The sequence below is a fragment of the Staurois parvus genome, unplaced genomic scaffold (genome assembly GCF_062004578.1).
Source record: "Staurois parvus isolate SC_StPar_1 unplaced genomic scaffold, SC_StPar_1.0 ptg000438l, whole genome shotgun sequence".
In the NCBI taxonomy this organism is placed as follows: Eukaryota; Metazoa; Chordata; class Amphibia; order Anura; family Ranidae; genus Staurois; species Staurois parvus.
The window spans coordinates 6,071,698-6,096,484 of NW_028318234.1; the positions used below are offsets into that span (position 1 = coordinate 6,071,698).

Sequence of the window (24,787 nt, forward strand, 5' to 3'; positions counted from 1 at the left end):
CACCCATAAAAAAGTATTTTCCTAACAAATTCATTCACGACCATGTTTCAAAAATGAATACACCCCAATGAACGTCTTAAGAGAAAATCTAAATATTAGACAACAAAATCCTCATTAGCAAGAATTCAACTACAGGTGAGTCTAATTATTAATTAAACAGGTGTCCAGGAGACAGTTGATTATAAAAAGGCATTACTTAACAAAGAAAACCCCTCCCCATTTCATGCTGTCAGCAATGGCACCACATTGAGAGAAATGTTACAAGGCCTGAGAAAGAAAAATCATCTTCTAGATTGTAAGCTCGAAAGAGCAGGGCCCCCGAACCCCTCGTGTATTGTTTTGTTACTGTCTTGTCTCATATTCTGTCCCCCTTGCTACTGTACAGCGCGGAGCATACCCTTTGGCGCTATATATATACTGTATTATAATAATAATAATAATAATAATAATTGCTTTACACAGGAAAGGTGAAAGCTACAAGAAGATCAGCAAAGCTTTACTTATCAGTCAGAATACTGTAGCAAAAGTGATACAAAAATCTAACAAAGATGGAACTGCAGCCATTTCACAGAGACATCCTGGTAATCCACGGAAGTTAACACCTCGACAGGAGCATCTTCTGATGAGAAGGGTTGAAGAAAATCACCATGCAAGTTCACTGCAGTTAAAGAGGTTGAAAGCCAAACTGGAGTGATTTTTCCTGTGACACAATACAGAGTACACTGCAGAGGAATGGCATTGCATGGGTGTTGTCAACCAAGGAAGCCTCTCCTAAAGCCCACCTAGAATTTGACAGTACCCATGCTGAAAAAGAAGAAGACTACTGGGACTCTGTATTCTGGAGTGATGAGACCAAGATAACGGTTTTTGGAACTGATGGCTTCAAAACTGTATGGCGTCACAAAGGTGAAGAGTACAAAGAAAAATATATGGAGCCTACAGTGGATACATGGTGGTCGTGGTGTCCTTTTGTGGGGCTGCATGAGTGCTGCTGGTGTCGGGGAGCTGCATTTCATTGATGGTATCATGAATTCACAGATGTACTGCTCTATATTGAAAGAGAAGTTGCTACCATCACTCCATGCCCTTGGTCCTCGTGCACTTTTCAAACATGACAATGATCCAAAACACACATCTAAGGCCACTGTTGCATTTCTGAAGAACAGAGTGAAAGTGATTCAGTGGCCAAGTATGTCTCCTGATTTGAACCCAATGAACACCTATAGGGAATTCTGAAGAGATACGTTGAGCATCTCTCTCCATCCAGCATCCAGACTCTAAAATAGGTCATTCTTGAAGAATAGAAAAAGATAGATGTTGCCAACTTGTTCATTCTATACCTAGAAGACTTGGTGCTGTCCATACAAATCAAGGAGGTCATACAAAATACTAGGATGTAGTAGTTTTTGTTGTTGAGTGTATTCATTTTTGCATCAATTAATTTGAGCAAAACTGAAGATTTTGTATTCTAAGTTATATTATTAACCTTACTTTCCTGTAATGAGCTAAACAAATGTTCTACAAAACTCAGTTTTGTCAAAATTTTGCAAATATATATATATATATATATATATATATATATATATATATATATATATATGCGCTACATACAACATACTTGTATTTATTACTATTATAATTATTTTTCTGAAGGAATTTATATAGCGGTATAACAGTTGGCACAACACTTTACAGAATGGGAAGGAAGACAGTACAGTTACAATACAATTCAATACAGAAGGGTTCAGAGGGCCCTGCTTGTGATAGTTTACAATCTAAAGGAATTAAGGACCTGAATGAAAAAATTTGTAAAGGAATACTGTAACCAGTTCCGCACTTCACTGCAGTGCAGGCTGGCTGTGCAGAATCACGCATATATATCTGATTCTTCTTTTCCAAGTGGGGGCGCGTGCAGCACGATCATTGGCTCCCTTACATGTCAATAACCCGGCCATCGGTGGCTTGAGTGACAGGAGAGAGATCTGTGTATGTCAACAATATAGATCCCTCAGCAGGGATGTAGAAAACAATGAATGAAAACCAGCACATCTCTAAGTAAAACAGAACACAATACACAAACATTAACACTCCCTGGTACACAGTTAACCCTTTGATCATCCCAGATGTTAGCCTCTTCCTGAATAGAGAAAAACAAACACCAGCCTATTGCATTACCTAGGGCTCTGAGGAAGAGGCAAGTCCTCGAAACGCGTCAGCCTGTTGGATGTCCAGAATTCTCATTATGGACAGACACATAGTGCGGATTGGACAGAGCTGTTCTATCACGATGTGCCTTTGACTGTACTGTCATTTGTGAGTACAATGCCTACTTTTATTATTTAATAAATACTTTTTTTAAAGGTAATGCACTAGGCCAGTGCGCCCTCTAATTGTTTTTCTCTATTCAGTATATTTGACCATCCCCAGTCATCTGAGGGCAGCAAGGCATGCATTTCCAAGAAATTCGTGATGTGGTCCTATCTATACAGAGTCCATCCCTAAGCGCAGGAGTATCTGGCTTTGCCATTTCTTCACTGTTAGCTTCTTCCTGCCCAGTGCCATTAGTACAGTGTCAGTGCTTTTTATTAGCATTGATCATTGTATTAGTGTCATTGGAGATGTCAGTGCCAGTTAGTCAGTTCCCCCCATTTTCAGAATGCCCGCCATACTATCACAGTCCCACTATAAGTCGCTGATCACTGCCATTACCAGTATTAAAGTGTTAGTAAACCCACAATGGAAGTGAAAACTGAAGTAAACTGACATAAACTGAACTGAAAACTGATGTATAAACTGATGTAAACTGAGTACGTTTTTCGTTTGAAAAAACGTGACTGATCGCATGATGCCCGTGTGAAAGGGGCTTAAAAAAGTTACAAAAAGCCAACATTTAGGATTCCTTCAGTCTTTGGTCAGGTAGGTAGACACAAATGGACGAAATTCATTACTCTCCCAGGGAGTGAGGGTTCTGCAGACACTATTGCAAGGACATTTCTCAGTATGCTTAAACTTTTACTAAACCCACAACAGTAAAATCAGTCTACATATGCAGTAAAGCATGCTTGTTATACCCAATGTGGAAGCTAAGGGGTTAATCCTCTGCATTGTGTGAAAAAGCTGATGATCCTGACTTCTCTGATCCTCCCCTTCTTCTAGTGCCCCCTTCTTATTGCCAGAAAGGTTTTTTTTTTTCTTTAGAAAGTGCATGTGATCAGTACAGGGCCAATCAGCACTGTCCAGACAGAGGGTCAGGGGTTATGCAGCCTCATGGGGCAGTTCCGAGCAGAATGAAAACTCCTCCTACAAGCTTCAACCAGTTCTCAACTGGACACTGATAGAAGTCCCTAGACTGCTCTAACTGCTGATGAGAAAAGGTATTTAGCAGTTTATATTTACTAAAATAATTGCATTTCTATATAGTGTGTACTGTAGGTGACCAGATATAGTGAATGCAGAGTCCTGGGTTTAGTAACACTTTAAAAAGAAAAAAAAATTCCAGTATCTATGCCATTGTTTGTAGAGGCTATAATTGTCATGGAAACCAATAATATACACTTATTGGGAGAAATAAGGAAAAAAAAAACTCCGAAAGAGGACATTTGTACTGAAGAATTTCCTTCACTTCTTTTTTAGATTTCCTGTCACTTTCTGTGGTGTCTCTAGGATCGGAAGTAAAGGGAAATCTCCCCAATAGGACATACTGTAGACAACAAACTAACAGGATTTTAAAATTACCCTACTTTCTCCAAAATAGGAAAACATTGTTCTATAGTGCAGAATATAAAGTATTAAAGCGGTAATAAATTATTTCATATTATTTACAAAAATGGGTCCCCTGTCAGCGGAGTTCCAGCCCCCAGTTCCACCCCCCAAAAAGATTAAAAGTCAGCAGCTACAAATATTGTAGCTGCTGACTTTTACTATTAGGGCACTTACCTGTACAGTGTCCTTAACCCAAGCTGACATTGCAACCGACTGTTGGGTGCTGGTGCCGCCATCTTGACTAAGGGAAACCAACAGTGAAGCCTTGCAGTGAACTTTCAGCTCAGTTCGCTGCGGAAAGCTGTCTAGAGCTGCGTTGTCATGGTTCTCCTTTGTCCACGGGCAGCTTCCATCTTCACCCAGACTTTCTTCCGGGTTTGTGATCTTCGTCCGCTTGAAGGACTGTGCTGGGTCAATGTCACGGGAGTCACATCGCAGCAGCACACAAAGTGTGCTGTAAATGTGGTTTGAGCTGCGCAGGTGCGGCTCAGATCACATGTCTCGCTGACAGGCAGTGGGAATTTTTAAGATAGAAGAGACGTCATCATTTTTTCTAATGACTGACTTTACTACCATTTTATAATAAAATATATAAAAAATATAAAGTGTATACATTTATTACCGATACTTGTATACCATGTCAGTTTACACAGTGCTTTACATATATTGTACATTCACATCAGTCCCTAACACTCAAGGGGCGTACAATCTAAGGTCCCTAACTCACATTCATACATACACATACTAGGGACAATTTAGACAGGAGCCAATTAACCTACCAGCACGTCTTTGGGGTGTGGCATGAAACCCCTACAGGCATAGGGTGAACATTGAAACTCCAGGCTGGTAATGCTGTGATTGGGATTTGAACCAATGAACCTAGTAGTGCTGCCAAGTAGAAGTACTAACCACTTAGCCAGTGTGCTGCCCACAGTGTATAAATTATTATTATACAGTATTTAAATACACTTTAAATGGTGTTTTTATCATATCTGCTTTGAGTACAGTTTTAAAATACAACTAGTGTCATATTTTAGGTACTGTGAATGTTCTATTTAAGAGTAGAAAACAGGTCCATTTGAGTAAAGATAAAATTATATTATTACTGTATAATAAAAAAAATATTAATGTATTAGAAATAAATGCTTTCAATGGTTAAATAGCTATTTAATGCAAAGAAGGATTTGTGTACCATAATTGTATTCAATGTTCTCCCAAGAAAATTACCATGCGTTAAAATAAAGAAAGGCGCTATGATTTCGGGTCTGAACCAGGTAGCTACCGAACGTTCAGCATACAGTTGTGTCCAAAATTATTCAACCCCCACTGAAATTGAGTGTTTTGGCCAGTTTGACATTGCTTTTGATCATTCAGTCATCTTGCTTACATTTACATTAAAGAGGCACTTGTAGGTCAGACAAATATAACATAACAGTTATAATGAAATAACCACAAATGTCTTTTCTGTGCTCACAGCATTATCAGTTTTATTCAACCCCCAAGTGACATTCAATCTTAGTACTTAGTACAGCATCCTTTTACAGTTATAACAGCTTTTAAACGTGAAGCATAGCTTGACACAAGTGTCTTGCAGCGATCTACGGGTATCTTCGCCCATTCTTCATGGGCAAAGGCCTCCAGTTCAGTCACATTCTTAGGCTTGCGCACTGCAACTGCTTTCTTTAAGTCCCACCAGAGGTTCTCAATCGGATTTAAGTCTGGTGACTGCGATGGCCACTCCAAAATGTTCCAGCCTTTCCTCTGCAACCATGCTCTAGTGGACTTGGAGGTATGCTTGGGATCATTGTCCTGTTGAAAGGTCCAACGTCTCCCAAGCCTCAGGTGTGTGACGGACTGCATCACGTTTCCATCCAATATCTCCTGGTACTGAAGAGAATTCATGGTACCTTGCACACGCTGAAGCTTCCCTGTACCTGCAGAAGCAAAACAGCCCCAAAGCATGATTGACCCTCCACCATGCTTCACAGTAGGCAAGGTGTTCTTTTCATCATAGGCCTTGTTCTTCCTCCTCCAAACATAGCGTTGATCCATGGGCCCAAACAGTTCTAATTTTGTTTCATCAGTCCACAGAACACTATCCCACAACTTTTGTGGTTTGTCCACATGGCTTTTGGCATACTGCAGTCGACTCTTCTTATTCTTTGGAGACAGCAAGGGGGTACGCCTGGGAGTTCTGGCACGGAGGCCTTCATTACGCAGTGTGCGTCTTATTGTCTGGGCTGAAACTTCTGTACCCACATCTGACAAATCTTTTCTCAGTTCCTCAGCAGTCACACGGGGACTTCTCTCCACTCTACGCTTCAGGTAGCGCACAGCAGTCGAAGTCAGCATCTTCTTTCTGCCACGACCAGGTAGCGTTTCAACAGTGCCCTTTGCCTTGAATTTGCGAATGATGCTTCCTAAGGTGTCTCTTGGTATGTTTAACATCTTTGCAATCTTCTTATAGCCATTGCCCTTCCTGTGAAGAGAAATCACCTCTTCTCTTGTCTTCCTGGACCATTCTCTTGCCTTCACCATGTTTGTAACCACACCAGTAAATGTCTAGAAGGAGCTGAGTATCACAGTCATTTTAAAGCTGCCTAATTGGTGCTTATTATGCTTGATTGCTGCTCGGTGACATCCACAGGTGTTTTCAATACCTGATGGAAAGCACCTGTATGAACCTCTGTTCTTCAGAGTGGTAGTCTTTAAGGGGTTGAATAATTGTGGCAATGAAGAAACCACATAAGAACCATTTACTACTGTATTACATAAACAATTGATGTCATTTTAGTTGCATTTGGGTAGTTACAACGTCCTTGTAGGATTTGATTCTGAATACAATTCCAAATGTACACTATAGTCCCTAAACCCCTTTACAGCATTGGGGGTTGAATAATTTTGGACACAACTGTATATCACTGACTGCGGGAACTTGAGTTAAAATAAAGAACAAAATTTTTAAAAAAATTGGTGAACTGTCCTCACATAAAACCTGAAAAACCATTTTACCAACTCTAGGAATGTCTTGAAATCTCCAGAAAAACAGGCCATAATGACAGAAGATCCTGTGTGAATGGCAATCAGGTATTTTCTCACCTCCCCACTGTCAGCTGTCCCAGTTCACATCAATCCATAACAAGAACACAAGGCAGGTTTAAGCCAACTAATTCAGTTTGTGATGAAGTGGCTAGTGCAGTAATTAATTCCCCCCTTCACTGTGTTAGGAAGTAATTACCACCTTGGCTTTAGTCCCAACTCCTGGCAAGTGACAATGGCCAATTAGTATAAAAACACACACAAATAACATGTATTCAAATTTAATCTTCTTCATGAGCAGCTAATCAGCTTCTTCCAGCCAGATAAACATCACTATACAGCATTCCAACAACAACAAAATACAGGACTTAAAGAGTACAAACTGCCAGTTTAACTCTTCTTAGTTGTCTTTACTGCAGTTTGTTATAGTTCTTTGCATAAGTATTTAAATAGTTTTCATATTTTGATGTGTTAAAACCTGGAATCATACATGACTTTAGGCTAGCTTCACATCTATGCAGGTTATGGTTGATGCATTTTTCCAGCGCGGTGGAGTGCGTTTTTGAACACACGTTTTTGCTACATATCTATCTTATATATCTAGCATATATTCTGTTCATGTAGTGGACTTTGATGCGACTTTACACTCTCTGGCACTCAAGTAGCATCAAAGTAGCGCATGAACCCTAATGTGACCAAAGTTGTGTGTTAGGGTTAGAGATACGCACCTTTGTGGAAAAGCGGACGATTGGTTATTCAACTTTCTCATAGTGTGTACTAGGCTTAAGACTTTGCAGATTTTCTACTGGTATGGACCTTGTTTTTGCCAATTAAAGACATTTAGAAGATGTTTAAAAGACAATTAGGTTCTGGTTAGGTTCTTAACCACTCTAGTGTAACTTTGGCTTTGTATTTAGGGAACACTGCCCTTATGGATAATGAAGTTACTGTATGTCCCATTCTCCACATTCTTGCAGACTAAGACAGGTTCTTCTCTAGAATTGCCCCATATATTTGGCTCCAAGTATGTTGACCTTAATCATGATGAGTTTCCAAGTTCCAATTGAAAATGCATCCTCACAACCTGATGTTACCACCAGCATACTTCCATGTGGATGGTGCCCCCAGGGTTCACATCAGTGATGACTTTCCATCACACATTGCTTTGTACTAGTACCAAAAGGTTCAGTGTTGTTGACCAGAGAACATTATTTTTTATGTGTTGCATGTGTTTTTTTTTAAATTACAAATAGGATTTGATACTTTTTTTTAGCAATGGTTTTCTTCTCGCCACCCTTCCATAAAGTCCTGGTTTGTTTGGGCTACTAACATGTTATAGTTGTTTAATCAAATACAGTTTCTTCCAACTAAGTTTTGGATCTCTGTAGCTCCTTCACAGTTCTCACTGACCTCTGGTTGCTACTCTGACTAATGTTCTCCTTATCTGGTCAGCAAATTCAAAGCAGAACACCAATAACTTAAATGGTTCTCCAAGAGCTGTGTAAAGTTTGGTGCTTGTTTTGATAGATCCTTGGTCTTCATAATGCAATTTGTTTGGATATGTTCTCTAACATACTTAGGGCCTCCCAGAAACAGATGTATTTATTTTTGGATCAAGTGACACTTTAACAGGTGGAGTTCATTCACCAAATTATGTGAGGTTTAAAATAAATTGGTTGCACCAAAGTTTGCATAGGATTTTCACAGCTGGGCTAAAACAAAAGAGGACTGAGAATCTTTGGCCCGGAGGTCAAACACATCTGACAAGCCCTTCAAGGGTAGGGACAGATTTTCATGTGGGCTAAAGAAAGTGTAACACCAAAATGTGCCAAGGAGCCTCCTGGGCAAGGTAAAAGGTGGATGCTCCTTATGGACATGGATTATTATTATTATTATTATTGATACAGCTTTTCACATATTGCAGCATCAGCTTCTTTTGGAGCTCCTAGAGCACAAAAATGCCCCACAGAATCTCTAATGCTGGTAAAAAAATTCTACCAACAGTGACTAATCATCCAGCACTGAGATAATCTACTCACATAGCCACAGCATCCCTGCTTGCCTCCTTCCAAAATCCACCAGGCTCATCCTATTGAGAGAGATGCAGACTCAAACCACCATAGGACAGCTGAACTCTTTCACCACCAACTTCCTCCTGTGAGCTTCTCCAGACCCGAAATGATCCAGGGACTAAACCTGCGAATAGGCCCCCCAGCTAAGGCCTAGCTGGGACCTCGATGTCTTCTTTGTGGCAACTTCAGCACTCCCACCCCAGAAGCAGAGCCCCATACACAGGGGTCTCCTCAAGCAAGAATCGACCCAGGAGCTCTGTCCTCCTGCCTCAGACTATTTATGGGCTCTCCAACCACCTACTGAGCACACCTCCCCAAGGATTGGCTGTAGTCTCAAATAATCTGGCTGCTTACTCTGTTTTTCCTCCTAATATAATTCTAGAATCCTCTAGAATACAGGGGGAAGAAATCAGAGCAGGTGAACTTATCCTTTAAGTCATTCCTCACCAGAGTTGAAAAGGAGCATTATACACACAGCTCCATAAATAACAGTAGAAAAAAACCATATACAAAGCATAACATGTACCATACTGTAGACACCCACCTACAAGTCTGTATGCAAATACAGCATGCCTAGGAACGCCCACTCCTCCAGCCTGACATCCACCCGTCAAGACATTTTTATATTTGCATCACTGCTCCAAAGAGCCAGCCCACTGCGTACATCAGGGCTGGTGGTTCTTGAGAGGAACACTGAGGTGGGGTGCTGTGATGTTTTTAGAAAAAACAGCACCTGATTACCTCTCCAGCTAGCCATGATCTGCCAATATTGCAAAGAAAAGCAAAGAGACCCAGTGATGACATCACCGGGTATAAAATAAGATACTTTTATGTAATGAAAGGAGAACCATTCTATTTACAAATTCTATTAGCATGCTAATAAAGGGGGGAGGGAGTACCCAGGAAAGACAAAGTATATGTTTTTAAAACTTTTTTACATAAAAAAAAACAAGGCGTAGTTTCCCTTTAAGTGTGTTTTAGAGCTCAGTCATGTTCCATGTGCCTGTGTTGTACTGCTCTGTGCTGTACATGGGAGGTTCAGTGTAGCAGGGAGATAATGTAATTAATCATTTGCAAGCAATACCACACACACTGCAGCCTGGGCCAGCACAGTGGCTGAAGACCAATTCATTGTGTAGTTTGTATGTTCTCCCAATGTTTGAATGGACGTCTTCCCAAAATCCAAAACAACGCTGACTTCCACAAAATGGTACATCATGTGTTGGGGACAATAGACTGTAAATGCAGGACAGGGGTTGATGCAAATTGTTCAGTGCTCCCTAAAACACATTGTAGTAACTGGTCATAAAGCATTATAAAGCATTGAAGAAAAGTATTTAAATTAGTATTATAAATACATTTCTTCAGTTCGACATGGGAGATATGATATTCATCCCCCTCTGTTGCTCTTGTGGAGTGCTGAGCACAGCAAACAATACAATGCAGGCGTGTAAAAACTAAAAATAAATGAACTGAAATGTATCTGAAATGAAACCCCGCACCCCAGGGGGTCACTTGGCAAACATGTGCTGCTATAAAGGACCTAATAGAAAAATGTGGAGGAAGAATGCACTAACACAGAGCAATATGTGCACATTAAAGGTCGCTTGGTATAGACCAGGGGTCTCCAAACTTCTGCAAGGATTAATTGCTCATTTATGTCTAGGTGAACAACAAAAGAATGTAGATATGCTTACCTAATCCTTCACTCCTCCCCATAGCTAGACAGGTCCCTGCAGCTTCTGCACTCCCACCCTCTAGGGTCCTGAAGTCAAGACCAGAGCAGGGTGCATAGCCCTACTCTGTATGTGATGATGCCAAGGGACAGTCCATCGCTGGATTGTGAGGGAGTGCCTTTTACTGGAGGAGCAGAGGATCGGGTAAGTAAAACTGTTTCTCCTCTTCCCTAGACAAAACAGGCTATTAAAATGATTCTAAAGGCTTTTTTTTTTTTTTTACTAGAAAACAATAAACATGGCTATACTTACCTGCCGTGTGCAATGGTTTTGCACAGGGCAGCTGGATCCTCCTCTTCTCGGGTCCCCCACAAGCACTCCTGGCCCCTCCCTCCTGTCAGGTGCCCCCATAGCAAGCAGCTGAGAAGCTAATTGTCCCATTACTTTTGATCCCTTAACAAGTGGGAGGCACATATGTAAACTGTTGTAATTCCTACACCGTTCACCTAATTTGTAAATACCCTCAAATTAAAGCTGACAGTGTTCAGTTAAAGCACATCTTGTTCGTTTCATTTCAAATCCATTGTGGTGGTGTATAGAGCCAAAAATGTTAGAATTGTGTCGATGTCCCAATATTTATGGATCTGACTGTATATTTTGGGGGAAAAAAAAAACACACTTTAATCACTTGGTAACCGCGCTATAGCCAAATGACGGTTACAGCACGATTACACAGTTCTGGGAGGGCGTCATGACATCTTCCCAGAACGCACCCTCCCACACGCCCCCAGGGACGTGTACCCGGCGATCTCCGGACCTACAGACACAGCTGATCACGTCATGAGGTAAAAGGCCAATCACAGTGGCCTTTTATTACGTGATCAGCTGTGCCCAATGACACAGCAGATCACGGAGTGAATACAGTTGCCGGTTATCGGCAGCAGTTTCCTCACGCTGTCACAGTGTAAGGAAATTACTGTCAATAACCGGCAATTGTCAGAGGAGATCAGCGCTGATCATCAGGGTAATGTTGATCAGTGTCCTGATGATCAGTAACCTGCAGTGCTGCCCACCAGTGCCCAGCAGTGCCACCCACCAGTGCCCAGCAGTGCCACCCACCAGTGCCTCCCATCGGTGCCACCCACCAGTGCCCAGCAGTGCCTCCCAGCAGTGTAACCCATCAGTGCCGCCAGTCAGTGCCGCCAGTCAGTGACTTCAGTCAGCACTGCCCATCAGTGTTGCCCATCAGTGACACCTATCAGTGACACCTATCAGTGCCACCCATCAGTGCAGCATTAGTGCCTCCTCATCAATGACCACCAGTGCCGCCTCATCAGTACCACCTCATCAGTGCAGCCTAACAGTGCTCATTAGTGCCACCTCATCAGTGCTGCCTATCAGTGCAGCCTCATCAACGCACATCAGTGAAGGAGAAAAAAATGACCTGTTTGTAAAATTTTATAATAGAAACAGAGAAAAACTTTTTTTTTCCAATTTTTTGCTCTGTTTTTTTGTTTATAGCACAAAAAATAAAACACCCAGCGGCGACTAAATGCCACCAAAAGAAAGCTCTATTTGTGCGAAAAAAATCATAAAAATTTCATATGGGTACAGTGCTGCATGACCGCCCAATTGTCATTCAAAATGCGACAGCACTGAAAGCTGAAAATTGGCCTGGGCACGAAGGGGGTATACAGTGGGGCAAAATAGTATTTAGTCAGCCACCAATTGTGCAAGTTCTCCCACTTAAAAAGACGAGAGAGGCCTGTAATTGGCATCATAGGTAGACCTTAACTATGAGAGACAAAATTAGAAAAAAAATCAAGACAATCACATTGGCTGATTTGGAAAGAATTTATTTGCAAATTATGGTGGAAATTAAGTATTTGGTCAATATCAAAAGTTCATCTCAATACTTTGTTATATATCCTTTGTTGGCAATGACAGAGGTCAAACGTTTCCTGTAAGTCTTCACAAGGTTGGCACACACTGTTGCTGGTATGTTGGCCCATTCCTTCATGCAGATCTCCTCTAGAGCAGTGATGTTTTGGGGCTGTCGCTGGGCAACACGGACTTTCAACTCCCTCCAAAAGTTTTCTATGGGGTTGAGATCTTGAGACTGGCTAGGCCACTCCAGGACCTTGAAATGCTTCTTAAGAAGCCACTTCTTTGTTGCCCGGGCGGTATGTTTGGGATCATTGTCATGTTGGAAGATCCAGCCACATTTCATCTTCAATGCCCTTGCTGATGGAAGGAGGTTTGCCCTCAAAATCTCACGATACATGGCCCCATTCATTCTGTCCTGTACATGGATCAGTCATCCTGGTCCCTTTGCGGATCCAAACAGCCCCAAAGCATGATGTTGCCACCCCCATGCTTCACAGTAGGTATGGTGTTCTTTGGATGCAACTCAGCATTCTCTCTCCTCCAAACACGACGAGTTGTGTTTCTACCAAACAGTTCTATTTTGGTTTCATCTGACCATATGACTTTCTCCCAATCCTCTTCTGGACCATCCAAATGCTCTCTAGCAAACTTCAGACGGGCCCGGACATGTACTGGCTTAAGCAGGGGGACACGTCTGGCACTGCAGGATCTGAGTCCCTGGCGGCATAGTGTGTTACTGATGGTAGCCTTTGTTACGTTGGTCCCAGCTCTCTGCAGGTCATTCACTAGGTCCCCCCGTGTGATCCTGGGATTTTTGCCCCACCGTTCTTGTGATCATTTTGACCCCACGGGTGAGATCTTGCTTGGAGCCCCAGATCGAGGGAGATTATCAGTGGTCTTGTATGTCTTCCATTTTCTAATTATTGCTCCCAAAGTTGATTTGTTCACACCAAGCTGCTTGCCTATTGCAGATTCAGTCTCCCCAGCCTGGTGCAGGTCTACAATTTTGTTTTTGGTGTCCTTCGACAGCTCTTTGGTCTTCACCATAGTGGAGTTTGGAGTGTGACTGTTTGAGGTTGTGGACAAGTGTCTTTTATACTGATAACAAGTTCAAACAGGTGCCACTAATACAGGTAATGAGTGCAGGATAGAGGAGCCTCGTAAAGAAGAAGGTACAGGTCTGTGAGAGCCAGAAATCTTGCTTGTTTGTAGTTGACCAAATACTTATTTTCCACCATAATTTGCAAATAAATTCTTTCCAAATCAGCCAATATGATTGTCTTGATTTTTTTTCTCATTTTGTCTCTCATAGTTGAGGTCTATCTATGATGCCAATTACAGGCCTCTCTCATCTTTTTAAGTGGGAGAACTTGCACAATTGGTGGCTGACTAAATACTTTTTTGCCCCACTGTAACTGCCCTGTAGGCAAGTAGTTAATGATTAAAATAAAAAAAAATAAAAAAAAAAAAAATATATATATATATATATATATATATATATATATATATATTCCAACTTGTTTCCAAAATATGAAAGATGATGTTACGGTGAGTAAATAGATACCCAACATGTCATGCTTTAAAATTACGCACGCTCCTGGAATGGCGTCAAACTTATCTCCATGGGTGACCTTTTAAAAATTTCTACAGGTTACCAGTGTAAAGTTATGGAGGAGGTCTGGTGCGAGAATTATTACTCTGGCGTTCGTAGCGATACATCACATGTGTGGTTTGAACACCGTTTACATATGTGGGCATGGCCTACGTATTCCTTTCACCACTACGTGCGAGCATGGGGGGAACGGGGGCACTTTAAACTTTTTTTTTTTTTACACTGTCCCTTTAAAAAAATATTTTAATCACTTTTATTCCTATCACAAGGAATGCATGCATCCCCTGTGATAGAAATAATTAGTAACAGGTCATCTTTATGGAGCGATATGGGGTCAATGATACCGCACATCTCTCCTCTGCAATGTAAAGCATTAGATGAAAAAATAATTGATCTAGTGCTTTAGCAAAAAAAAAAAATGGCTTTGAAATGACATTGTTCCGGTCCTCCAAGGGCACAGCAATGAGTGGAGGCCATCTTTCCTTCACTTATCTCTATGCCAGCGCTAGCCAAGGCTGAGAACTACCTAGAGGCGTTGGGTGGTGGCAGCGCAGAGGGGGCGGGGTTATTTTCGGCACCTGTATTGGTGCTTATTTTCATATCGGCCAACAGGGTGTTTTTGGCCGAAGCGTTACGGCCAACGAAATTTCGGTGCGCCCCTAATTGCTACCTAATGTGGATTACTGCCAGCCATGAACTTTTGCATTGAAAAGGACTCTTTCATTGACTTACTACCTAACTCAGTATGATTACTAGGTATGATTAACTCATGGAGAACTACTCAGAGCCTCTAAGGGTCAGTTCACACTGGAAATCACACAGGATTACGCTGTGCATTCCTATACAGTTCACATGCACTTCTGTGCAGTGCAATTTAAGCCCATTCATTTTGTTTGAGCTGAAATCGCACTGTACCACACATAAAGTAGTGCATGTACTACTTTTGGAAACTCACTACAATCAGATTGCATGGTACTGCATTTGCAACCTGCGATTGGGGTGTCATTAACTTAATATTACCATCCGCTGTAGAACACAACTGCAGTGCGTTTGGAATGCAATGGGCATGCACACGGATGGCAGGTTCTGGTGTGAACAGGCCCTTAGAGAACCTTGTAGAGGAGAGTGTGCAGAAGATATCTTTGACAACGATTCCTTTGTTACCTTTAACTACTTCTGTAAAAGATCTTTATTGTTCATCTATTCTGCCTGGTCTGAAATCTCTAAATGGTACATGTAAGGCATTATAAAAAAACAGGGCTTACAACAGGGGACTGGAAAGGCTAGAGAAGATACAGTACAGAAGTCTGAAAGTCTGATGAACAGAGAGGCTGTCCTGAGGAGGCCATATTGCCTTTCCTAATGACTACTGTATTTTTGTCACATGCTAAAGCACCCAACCAGCCAGGAAACTGGTGACAAGGCAGGAGTGATGCTCTGGTGGTGAAGGCGTGTTGTGCTTGGCACCTTCACTAGTGACCGGTTCCCCACATACTGGAACCAACCCCACAGCACAGAGTACCTAGAGACTTATTGCAAAAAGACAAAGAAAAGAGGGAGCATTGGCCTAGTGCATTATCCCAGGGGAGTGTATTAAAAGTAAATAAAAGCATATATACTCACAAAACAACAAAGTTGTTACAGTGATATGAGAATAGCTTCCACTAGCACAGTGGTAGGTAGGACCCAGATAGAGGTGGAGGATGTGTTTCAAGAGCAAGCCCTCTTCATCAGAGCAAAAAAAAAAAAACAAGTAGGACCAAAGTAAGCCCTACATTTGTGGCTCTGATGAAGAAGGCTTGGCCTTGAAATGCATAAGCCACCGCAGATTTTCGAACGGCATCTCCATGACGTTCACCTCCATTCAGGTCCTTCCTACCCCTGTGCTAGTGGACAGCTATTCTCATATCACTGTAACAACTTTGTTGTTTGTGAGTGTTTATGCTTTTATTTACTTTTAATAAACTCCCTTGGGATAATGCACTAGGTCGGAGCACCCTGTTTACTTTGTCTTTTTGCAGTTGGTCTCTGGATTACCCCAACCAGTTGAGGGCAGCAAGGTCTTATAAATCCCTTGGCAATATCTTTGAAAGAACACATAGGACTGTCCTGAGTCCTCAACACTCATGCACAGGTGGTTTTGGAATTGTATATACCTAGAGACCTAGGCTGGAGTCACGGAGAAAGATGCAGTAGGGGCACTGGGAGGAGAACAAACATGGAGTTATTGAGAAGTGTGTTTCCTGCACTTATTAGTAACATACGGAACATTGTCATTGGGAGTGAAGTGATGGGACTGCTGAGTTGGCGGAGACTATGAATTGTTTAGTGTCACTTTAAACAGCAGTACAAATGGGCCCTACTGGAAGCACCATATGCGTTGTGATACACTGGACAGTCTTGGCCAATGCATTCTCAGCACATAGACAAGAATATTTGCCTTGAGCCCTATGAGTAGGAAAAAAATAGGACATGTATAATTGTTCTATTAAAGCACTGATTGTTGTAACAAATTACACCACATCACAACCCCCAGTGAATAAAGATAATTGAAAGGCCACTTTGTAACAATTTTAATAAAGTTGAAAAAAGAAAAAAGTTAACTGTGTGGCGCATCATTTATGATGTATCAGCACCAACACTTTCATGTTTCACATGACTGTCATGTTGACTGTCATATTCCTTTAAATGTTTTCAGTGTTTTTTCTCTGCTCCTCCCTTTCCTTTAGTTTAGCTATTGTTGCATAGATAGCGCTCCCCCTTTCCCAGAGATGCAGTGCAGTAAGCCTCATGGCATGGAGCAGGAAACAGCATGTTCTTTTGACCTATGGAATTTCATTGTTGTAAGATTCTATCAGTTTATGGATTAAACTTCACAAGATCTACAAGATGTCATTCTAATTGAGTCACTGACTGTGGACCCCAACTGAGGTTGAAGTTATCGCTATCTCATCACAACTGTAAGTTACAGAGATCACACTATCAATGCTTAGATTGGAGCCAACAAAACAAACACCTTTACCAGCTTTTGTGGTAGAACACTTCTGTTGATGTGAACAAGCCCATAGACTGGAAACACATGACAGCAAAGCTGGTGAGAATAAGCTTTCTGAGTCTTGCCCCCTGCTGTGGGCCTCACAAATACCAGGGGAGGGGTGAGAGCTCTCTCTCTTCCATATGGGATTTACAGAGGAAGATCTGCTGCAACATGTAGTCCTACTGGAGCACATGGCTTCCTTCTGGGTCACCCTGCTTGGATTTTCCCTGGACAAGCAATCTACTGTCAATGGACTTTTGCTAAATGGACTTTGCTTCCCTGGAAGGTGTGAACCTGGCAGCCTGCATTAGTTAGTTTCTTAGCGGAAAGTTGTCATGAAAGTAACATGTAGGCTGCCATTGGTGACTTCCTGAAAATGTCTGTTGCCTGGCTGTCTCCAGTGAGGGAGTGGTGAGGAAAAAGATGCCCTATCAAGTTTTTATTTTTGTCTGAGCCCCCACAATGGAGATACACTCTCCCCATTTGTCCTGGTGAGAATTCTCACTGGAACAGAAATTGAAACAAAATTCAATATTTTATCTCATCACCAGAAGAGGAATAAAGGGGGATTCTTCCAATGGGAACACTTTCTGCTGACAGCTTTTTAAGGCTAGGTCCAAACAACAGCCTATGAACATCAATATGCTGGTAGGAGTCAAGGAGGTGATCACGATTTTTTCATATGTTGCCAAATGCCAATTTTCAAAAGGGACTAAAGCACTATAACCATAAGCCAAGCATTTGGTTCCCAGTTGTAGCACAGCTCCTTGACCTAATGGGTGGGTGTCACCTGTCAACTCAACATGCTGTTTTAAATTTGCTGCTGTACAGCATATGAACTCCCAATGGCTGTATAGTAGGCTTTAAGTTGGGGCTTGGGGTTGGCAGTAAAACCCCACCTCAACTGCCCATGTGAATGTGGGGAAAGGGTGTCCCATCTGGTTTTTTAGTGAAGAAGACCTGTGTTCTTCGTTCAGTATTTTTTTGTAAAGTGTTCAACCATGTCAAGTCGCAGTCTGTCAGACTTTGATAGAAAGCCTACAGTGGGCTAGATGCTGTACCTGACCCTCTAGGGCACACTAGTAAGTCAGGAGGGGCGCACTGCTCCGAGACAAGCCCATGTGCAAGGGACCTTAAACTGGATACACTCTTAGATTGTAAGCTCCGAGGAGCAGGGCCCTCCTATCCCTCTTTTATTGAACTGTATTGTTGCTGTATTGTCTCCTGTTATATTATAAAGCTCTGAGCAAACTGTTGGCGCTATATAAATCCTGTATAATAATAATACACACTCAGTTTTTTTTCCTTCAACCCAGCAGGCTGAACAAACAAAAGCTGAGAGATTGCCATACTACAACAAGCAATGTTAGTGCGGTGATCTCCCTGTTGCAAGTGCTGATTGGATGTGGGTCAAACGCTAGTTTTCCAGCATGCCCATTCGACAGAAGCAAGTGCTGATTGGATGTGGGTCAAATGTTAGTTTTCCAGCATGCCCATTCGACAGAAGCAAGTGCTGATTGGATGTGGGTCAAACGCTAGTTTTCCAGCATGCCCATTCAACAGAAGCCGGTTGTGAGACCTGGTTCTGCAGGACAAAGAGCTGTACAGAGATTTGCTCCCAGTTGTTGTACCTACAAGAAAGGAAGTAAAGGGGAAAAATTCCTTAATGGACACAAATGGCTAAAAACTTTAACTTTTCTCTTCTCCAGCCATTCTCAACTAGGGTTCCATGGACCCCTAAAGTTCCTGAGGTATCTAGAGGTTCTTTGAACTGTAGCCGATTGGCCTCCCATATGATGGTGACTGCATAATTCCTGCACCAACACGACCTGGCAAAGCTAACAGCATGACTGCAATTATTTGGCTGTCCATAGAGGGGGCATTCTGACCACCGCTCTAGGGTTGCATTCTTTCCACTGAACACCAATGTAGGGGACATTTATTTCTATTGATTCCCCCCTATAAATTGGTTTTAGTAAGTGTTCCCAAAAACCTGAACAGTATTTTAGGGGATCCTCAGTGGTAAACAAAAGGTGAGAAAGGCTGCTCTCTTTTGCTTTAGATATACTTACATTTTGAATTTATCTGCATATATTTGCCCAGGATCAGGAACCCAAAATGGCCAAATTAATGTTTCACTGACACATTTTGGTTTTTCCAGTCTCGAAGAGTGTAAAAGCCACCTAGCTCTCCCACATGATCTTCTATAAATCAGCTAATTCAGCAATGGGGGTAATTTATTAAAACTGCATGGTGCAAAATCTGGTGCAGCTCTTTATAGTAACCAATCAGCTTCCAGGTTTTATTGCCAAAGCTTAATTGATTCTGAGTGCACCAGTTCTAATATATGTCCAGGGGTGGACTGACAACTCATGGGGCCCCCGGGCAATAGGGGATCATGGGGCCCCTGTGTCCTTGCCCAAACTCAAAAAAAGCCTATGAAAAAGGTACCAGGGGCATCTCATGGGGCCCCCTACTGACCCCGGGCCCTCGGTCACTGCCCGAGTTTCTAAATGGTCAGTCCGCCCCTGTATATGTCCCTCAATGTCTCCAAACTGCTCTGCAGCTGCCAATGTGTAAAGTGCTATCTGACCTTCGTCGGTTGTACAGTACATGGACCACCACCTAAAACTCCTTCCTAGTGCAGGGTGCGGTTTTCAGGTCAGCTTGGTTTCAGAGGTTCTGCTTAGGTCAAGAAGTTCCATGCAGTGGAAGACTCAGCTTCTAAGCAGCTATGCTACAACAGCTGATCAGCAGAATGCTCAGGCCTCCTACATGCACAGGGGCTGGCTGTAACTGTCATACTACTACTAATTATTATTATAAATGAAACATGTGCAGATGTCTATCTGCATAGAAACAATGCCAAAACATTGCAAAATAAAGGCCAACGCTTCAAACATAATAGCTGAATTAACATTTTCTACAGTTACAATATTATGAAACAACTGTCCACATTTGTTTATGTTGGCTTTCTAGATTTGATTTATTTTGTGTTTTGTTTTTTTTATTTTGTGTTTTGTTTTTTTATTTTGTGCTTTTGTAAATGCTATACCCACAGTAGGAGACTGTAGTTATGCTTAATTTGTGCCACAAAACGTATTAGCCATATTCAAAGGAGATGCAATTAATAGTGATATACAATTATTGTCATAGTTTTTAGACATTAATAAATCATTAGAAATTAATCATTATGATCACCATGTGTGAAAAGGTAATAATGATAATGAAGTAGTAAAGAGTTCCCACCATGTCCTATAAGGGACCATGGCAAAGTGGAGATATTTGTGTGCCAAATTTCATTCAAAATAAAAAAAATCAATAGAAAACACATTTTTATTTCCATATTAATATATAAAGATAATAAAAGCTTTTATCAACAACAGCAGTACCAACAAGAGTGCACAATAGAACAGATGGATTGACGCATTTCCCCGCAAAAGAGCTTCTTCAGGACCCACCTGGTTATTCACTAATTATAGAAGTATGGCCAAAATTCTTGATGACAAGAATAAAAAAAAACAAACAGGTGTATTGAAAGAAAGAACACCAAAATGGCGTCGTATGGGGAGCATAACCCCACAGCGCCAGTTACAATGGAGTAAACCTCTAACACTCTAACAACATCATATACAGAATTCAGTGTGAAATGCCAGCAAGATAGTATGGAAAAAATGCAGCATGAACCAAATGGGGATCTAGTGCCACTCAAAAAAGACCGCCACTGGCTAGTCAGTTAGTACTCGCCAGTAGGAAATAACCAATAAAACATTGATATAGAAAATACACATCTGAACCCACATTGAAGAGACGCCATGCAATGGAGATAACACTATCATTATTAATAATAATAATAATAATAATAATAAAGAACAACAATACAAATTAATAACTTAAACAGGAGCTTCGGTTAGGTTTAAAAAACTGTAGCTTCTGATTTGTAATAAACAGACATTTATCTGTCCAGGGATCCAGCACTGGCCTCACCCAGGCCAGTTCTTCACCGGTCTTTGGTTCCCCAGTGCCTCCATGTTAACGGTAAGAAGCCGGCTATGACTCCTTGCGGCTTTGCTGTAGGCTGAACAGGCATGTAACGTGCCTCAGTAGGTTGCTGCCGGGGGGGGGCAAACCTCCTCTTCAATCAACTAGGAAGTTGGAGCGAAGGTGGGAGCAGGTACCTGTCAAAACTTGCTACCCAGAAAAAAAATCCAAATATAGCGGGAGAAGAGGGGAGGAGAGGAGTGGAGGAAGAAAAGTGGAAATTCTGTTTTTGGTTATAGTTCTACGTTAAATTGACCTGGTGATCCTGCCAATGACAATCACACTACGGAGCATTGACTTTTCTGCGCATTTGTACTTGTATTTTTTTGTGTGTTTCAAGGCCAGATCATTTTTGTTTTAGCCAATAGAAAGCTAATTACTAAAAGAGGGTTGTTGGCACAAAAAAAAAAAAAAACTTAAGTTTTTGTACTTTTTTAAAACATTCTCATTGAAGTCCATTTGGAACAAAAACGCATGATAATGCAACAAAGAAGCCCCTGTACATTTTCAGATGTGATACTCATGTGACTGGGCACAATAGAATAACATAGAAATCTGACTGTGAAGCATGTGAATGAAGACTAGCATACGTCCAGTCGAAGGGTGGCAATGCACACTCACTGTACTGTATCTGTAGAGCAGCAGAGTTGTCACCTTAGGGGAACACAACAAAACACCTCCTCCTCTCCTCATCTCTGAGGAGAGATGAGACCAATATACAGTAACTGATAATAATGCAGCAAAGGGCCAAGAGCATAGGAAGTTATCAATTAACTTATCTAACTTAATCTTATCAACTAACAAGATTTCTGTCAGAATCATCAGGTATAACAAATTCTTTCAATGATATTTTACAGTCACTCACTGTACTGTAACTTTAGAGGAGCAACAATGTTACAGAACTACTACAGAACAACCCCCCTCATAACATAGGCGGAGGCTTAAAGTGGAGCTCCACCCAAGAGGGGAAGTTCCCCTTTAAGACTTCATCTCCTGCTCCCTATTAAGAATTGGCACCTTTGGGGGGTACCCGAATTTGACAAGTACCTGCTCCCACTTCCGAAGTGATCGCCTAGGTGATCAGAAGCGGCAGAAATTGCCCCCCCCCCTCCCCCGTAGTCTTCTGGGACACGTGACAGGTCCCAGAAGACTACGGGACCCTTCACAAAGCGCAGCACTACTCACACCAGTGACCATATGATCAGTGATCAGTGCAGCTCGCTGGTGTGAAGTTCTAAGGCTGACCATACCCTATACGAGCTGATTGTACAATCGCCTTTAGGCAGCCCATAAATGATTGGCTGATGACTTGATTCCCCCATCCACACATTCTATGTGGATTGATTGACACATCCACACATTCTAGGTAGAATGGGGGAATCCTCCTGCTGAGCCTTTGTCTTCTGACAGCGGGGGAGACTTCCCCCACTGTCAGAATATGCTGATCACCAGCTATATGATCGAGCGAATATTTTTCAACAAGGTGGTTGTACAAAAGTCGATCAGTAGGTGCAATCACCCTGCCCTTATTTGGATCAAAGTTTGCCCAGTCCCTGCTGAACTGGCCACGTATGGCTGGCTTTAGATCCACCATGTAGTGCAAAGGCCTGGGTTGAATTGGTTGTTTCGGTTTGTCCTCATAGTACATAGTTGTGGTAACTCTTAAAGAGACTTTATAGATCAGATTGCATAGTATATTACTAACTTTTGTCCATAGAGATAGCTGGGATCAATGTGAACTGATAACACTCAGCAGAGACACACAGCACATGTTATCAGCTCAGTAGATTGCTGGCAAGATCACTGATTTTTTTTTGTGCTTATTGGAAAGATATAACAAAATGCTAGTAATGTCATAGTTAATAGATCAAAAGGGTACAAATAGAACATGTTCATTGTAAGATCTCATTCAGATGTGTGGCAGCCCTTGCAACTCCTCTGAAAAATGATCTGGGGTGGATCGCTTTTTGGAGGCATTTGACAGACAAAAGGTAATTTGTCACTTCCTTGTCACCATTGTCTGAAAATGTTAACACATTGCACCGCACCCTCTTGAATGATTCCACCAAATCCAATGTGCCATTTAAAGCGGAGCTCCACCCAAAAGTGAAAGCTCTGCTTTTCTGCCCCCCCCTCCACTGCCACATTTGTCACCTTTGGGGGGGGGGGTGAGGGAAGCTAGTATCTGCCCCCCCCCCCTCCCCCAGCCCTCTGGGACACTTCCAAGGTCCTAGAGGACTGTGGCCCTTTCACAAAGTCAGGATGGTGGCACCAGCACGACTGAAGATCTGGCTCTGGGTGAGGACATTGCTGGATACATGGACGGGTAAGTGCCCTAATATAAAAAGTCAGCAGCTACCATGTTTGTAGATACTGACTTTTCATTTTTTGGGGGGAGAGGTGGTGGGGGCCGGAATTTGCTTTACATTGAACTCCATGCACAGCCGTGAGTGGCTGCATGCCCTCATTTAGGTGGGCAACAAAATGGTGGCTCAACTGCTTGCTTTTTCCGCCACCCCTGGCCACACATCTGCACGAGCCCCAGGGTTTACACACACTTTATTAAAGATGATGACTGCATATAACCTCCCCTCTATAATATAAACCTAATAAAAGAACAGGATGCAACAAAGTAACAATCCTTGATCAAACAGCCCCACAGGAAACCTTGTTGCATGAAACTACAAATGAAATGCTAACAGAGCACATTTCCAGACAAAGACTTTTCCTAATGGCACCAGGAATATTTCTTTGTTTTGTGTGTTTAAATTTCAAAGCTAGCCCAGAATCCCTTGATTAAGCCCAGACCCTCGGAGCTGAGAGCATGCACACAGACCCCTGCAACTTCTCCCCTGCTCCATAGTTCAGCAGCCCAGCAAAGAGTTAATAGCACCCAGATCATGACATCAAAGTGGAGTAGTAGCAATGATTACCTTGTCTCCTGGGGGTAACAGCCTTTTTGGAGCAGAAAGTAAATCCAATGCAAAGAGCCAGCAGCAGTAAATACATCCAGGTGGGCTTTCCTAGCAGATCCATCTGGATAACAGATTTAAAGGGGGGGTTGGGAAATGGAAAAGAAAAAGCGGATTTGATAGCGAGAAGAACTCTGAAAAGAATCCAGAGGATCCCCAGTCTGTGACCCGCACAGGATCCAGACAGCAGTGGTGGGAGAGGATGGTCAGGGACCCAGTAGATTGAACACGTGTGGGAGGGGGGTCGGGGGAGGCAGCCTAGGAGGGGCTCTCAGTCCCATCACATCCTACAAACAGAAATTTCCAACGTGTGTCTCTCCAAAGAACACCCATTTCCTCCCACCCACTCCACACTACATCCCAAATTCTCCAGCTGCCCCCTCCCAGCGCTTCTCAGCATCTCCTGAACTTCTGCTGGTAGTGATGGTGGTGACCCTTCCCTGAGCAGAAGAAAGGACAGTTGGAGATAAGAAGATCACTGGGAATTATTCATCTCCCAGATGGAGCTCGGAGATTGCTCCAGCCACTCAGACTAATAAGGGACACATAGAGATTAGGAGGCACGAGAGACAGACAAGAAGGACCAGGGGGGGATGTCACCTCTCCCATGGAGAACATTGCTGAGGAGCCCCCCACTTCCCATGGCAGCCTTCTCCTCTGCATTGGTTTCCTGAAATTAGCGGAGAGGA

At 42.3% G+C, this 24,787-nt stretch overlaps 1 protein-coding gene across 2 annotated transcripts in view; it reads right to left on the reverse strand.

The window, feature by feature from the left end:
• Positions 1-24,550, reverse strand: part of EGFLAM (EGF like, fibronectin type III and laminin G domains) — a 240,501-nt gene extending 215,951 nt beyond the window's left edge. For both annotated transcript variants that reach the window (XM_089687830.1, XM_089687829.1), the window contains exon 1: positions 24,060-24,550. In XM_089687830.1, coding sequence (XP_089543956.1) covers positions 24,060-24,162 — 103 coding nt within the window. In that variant the 5' untranslated portion in view covers positions 24,163-24,550. The remainder of the gene's footprint in view (positions 1-24,059) is intronic.
• Positions 24,551-24,787: the final 237 nt, after the last annotated feature.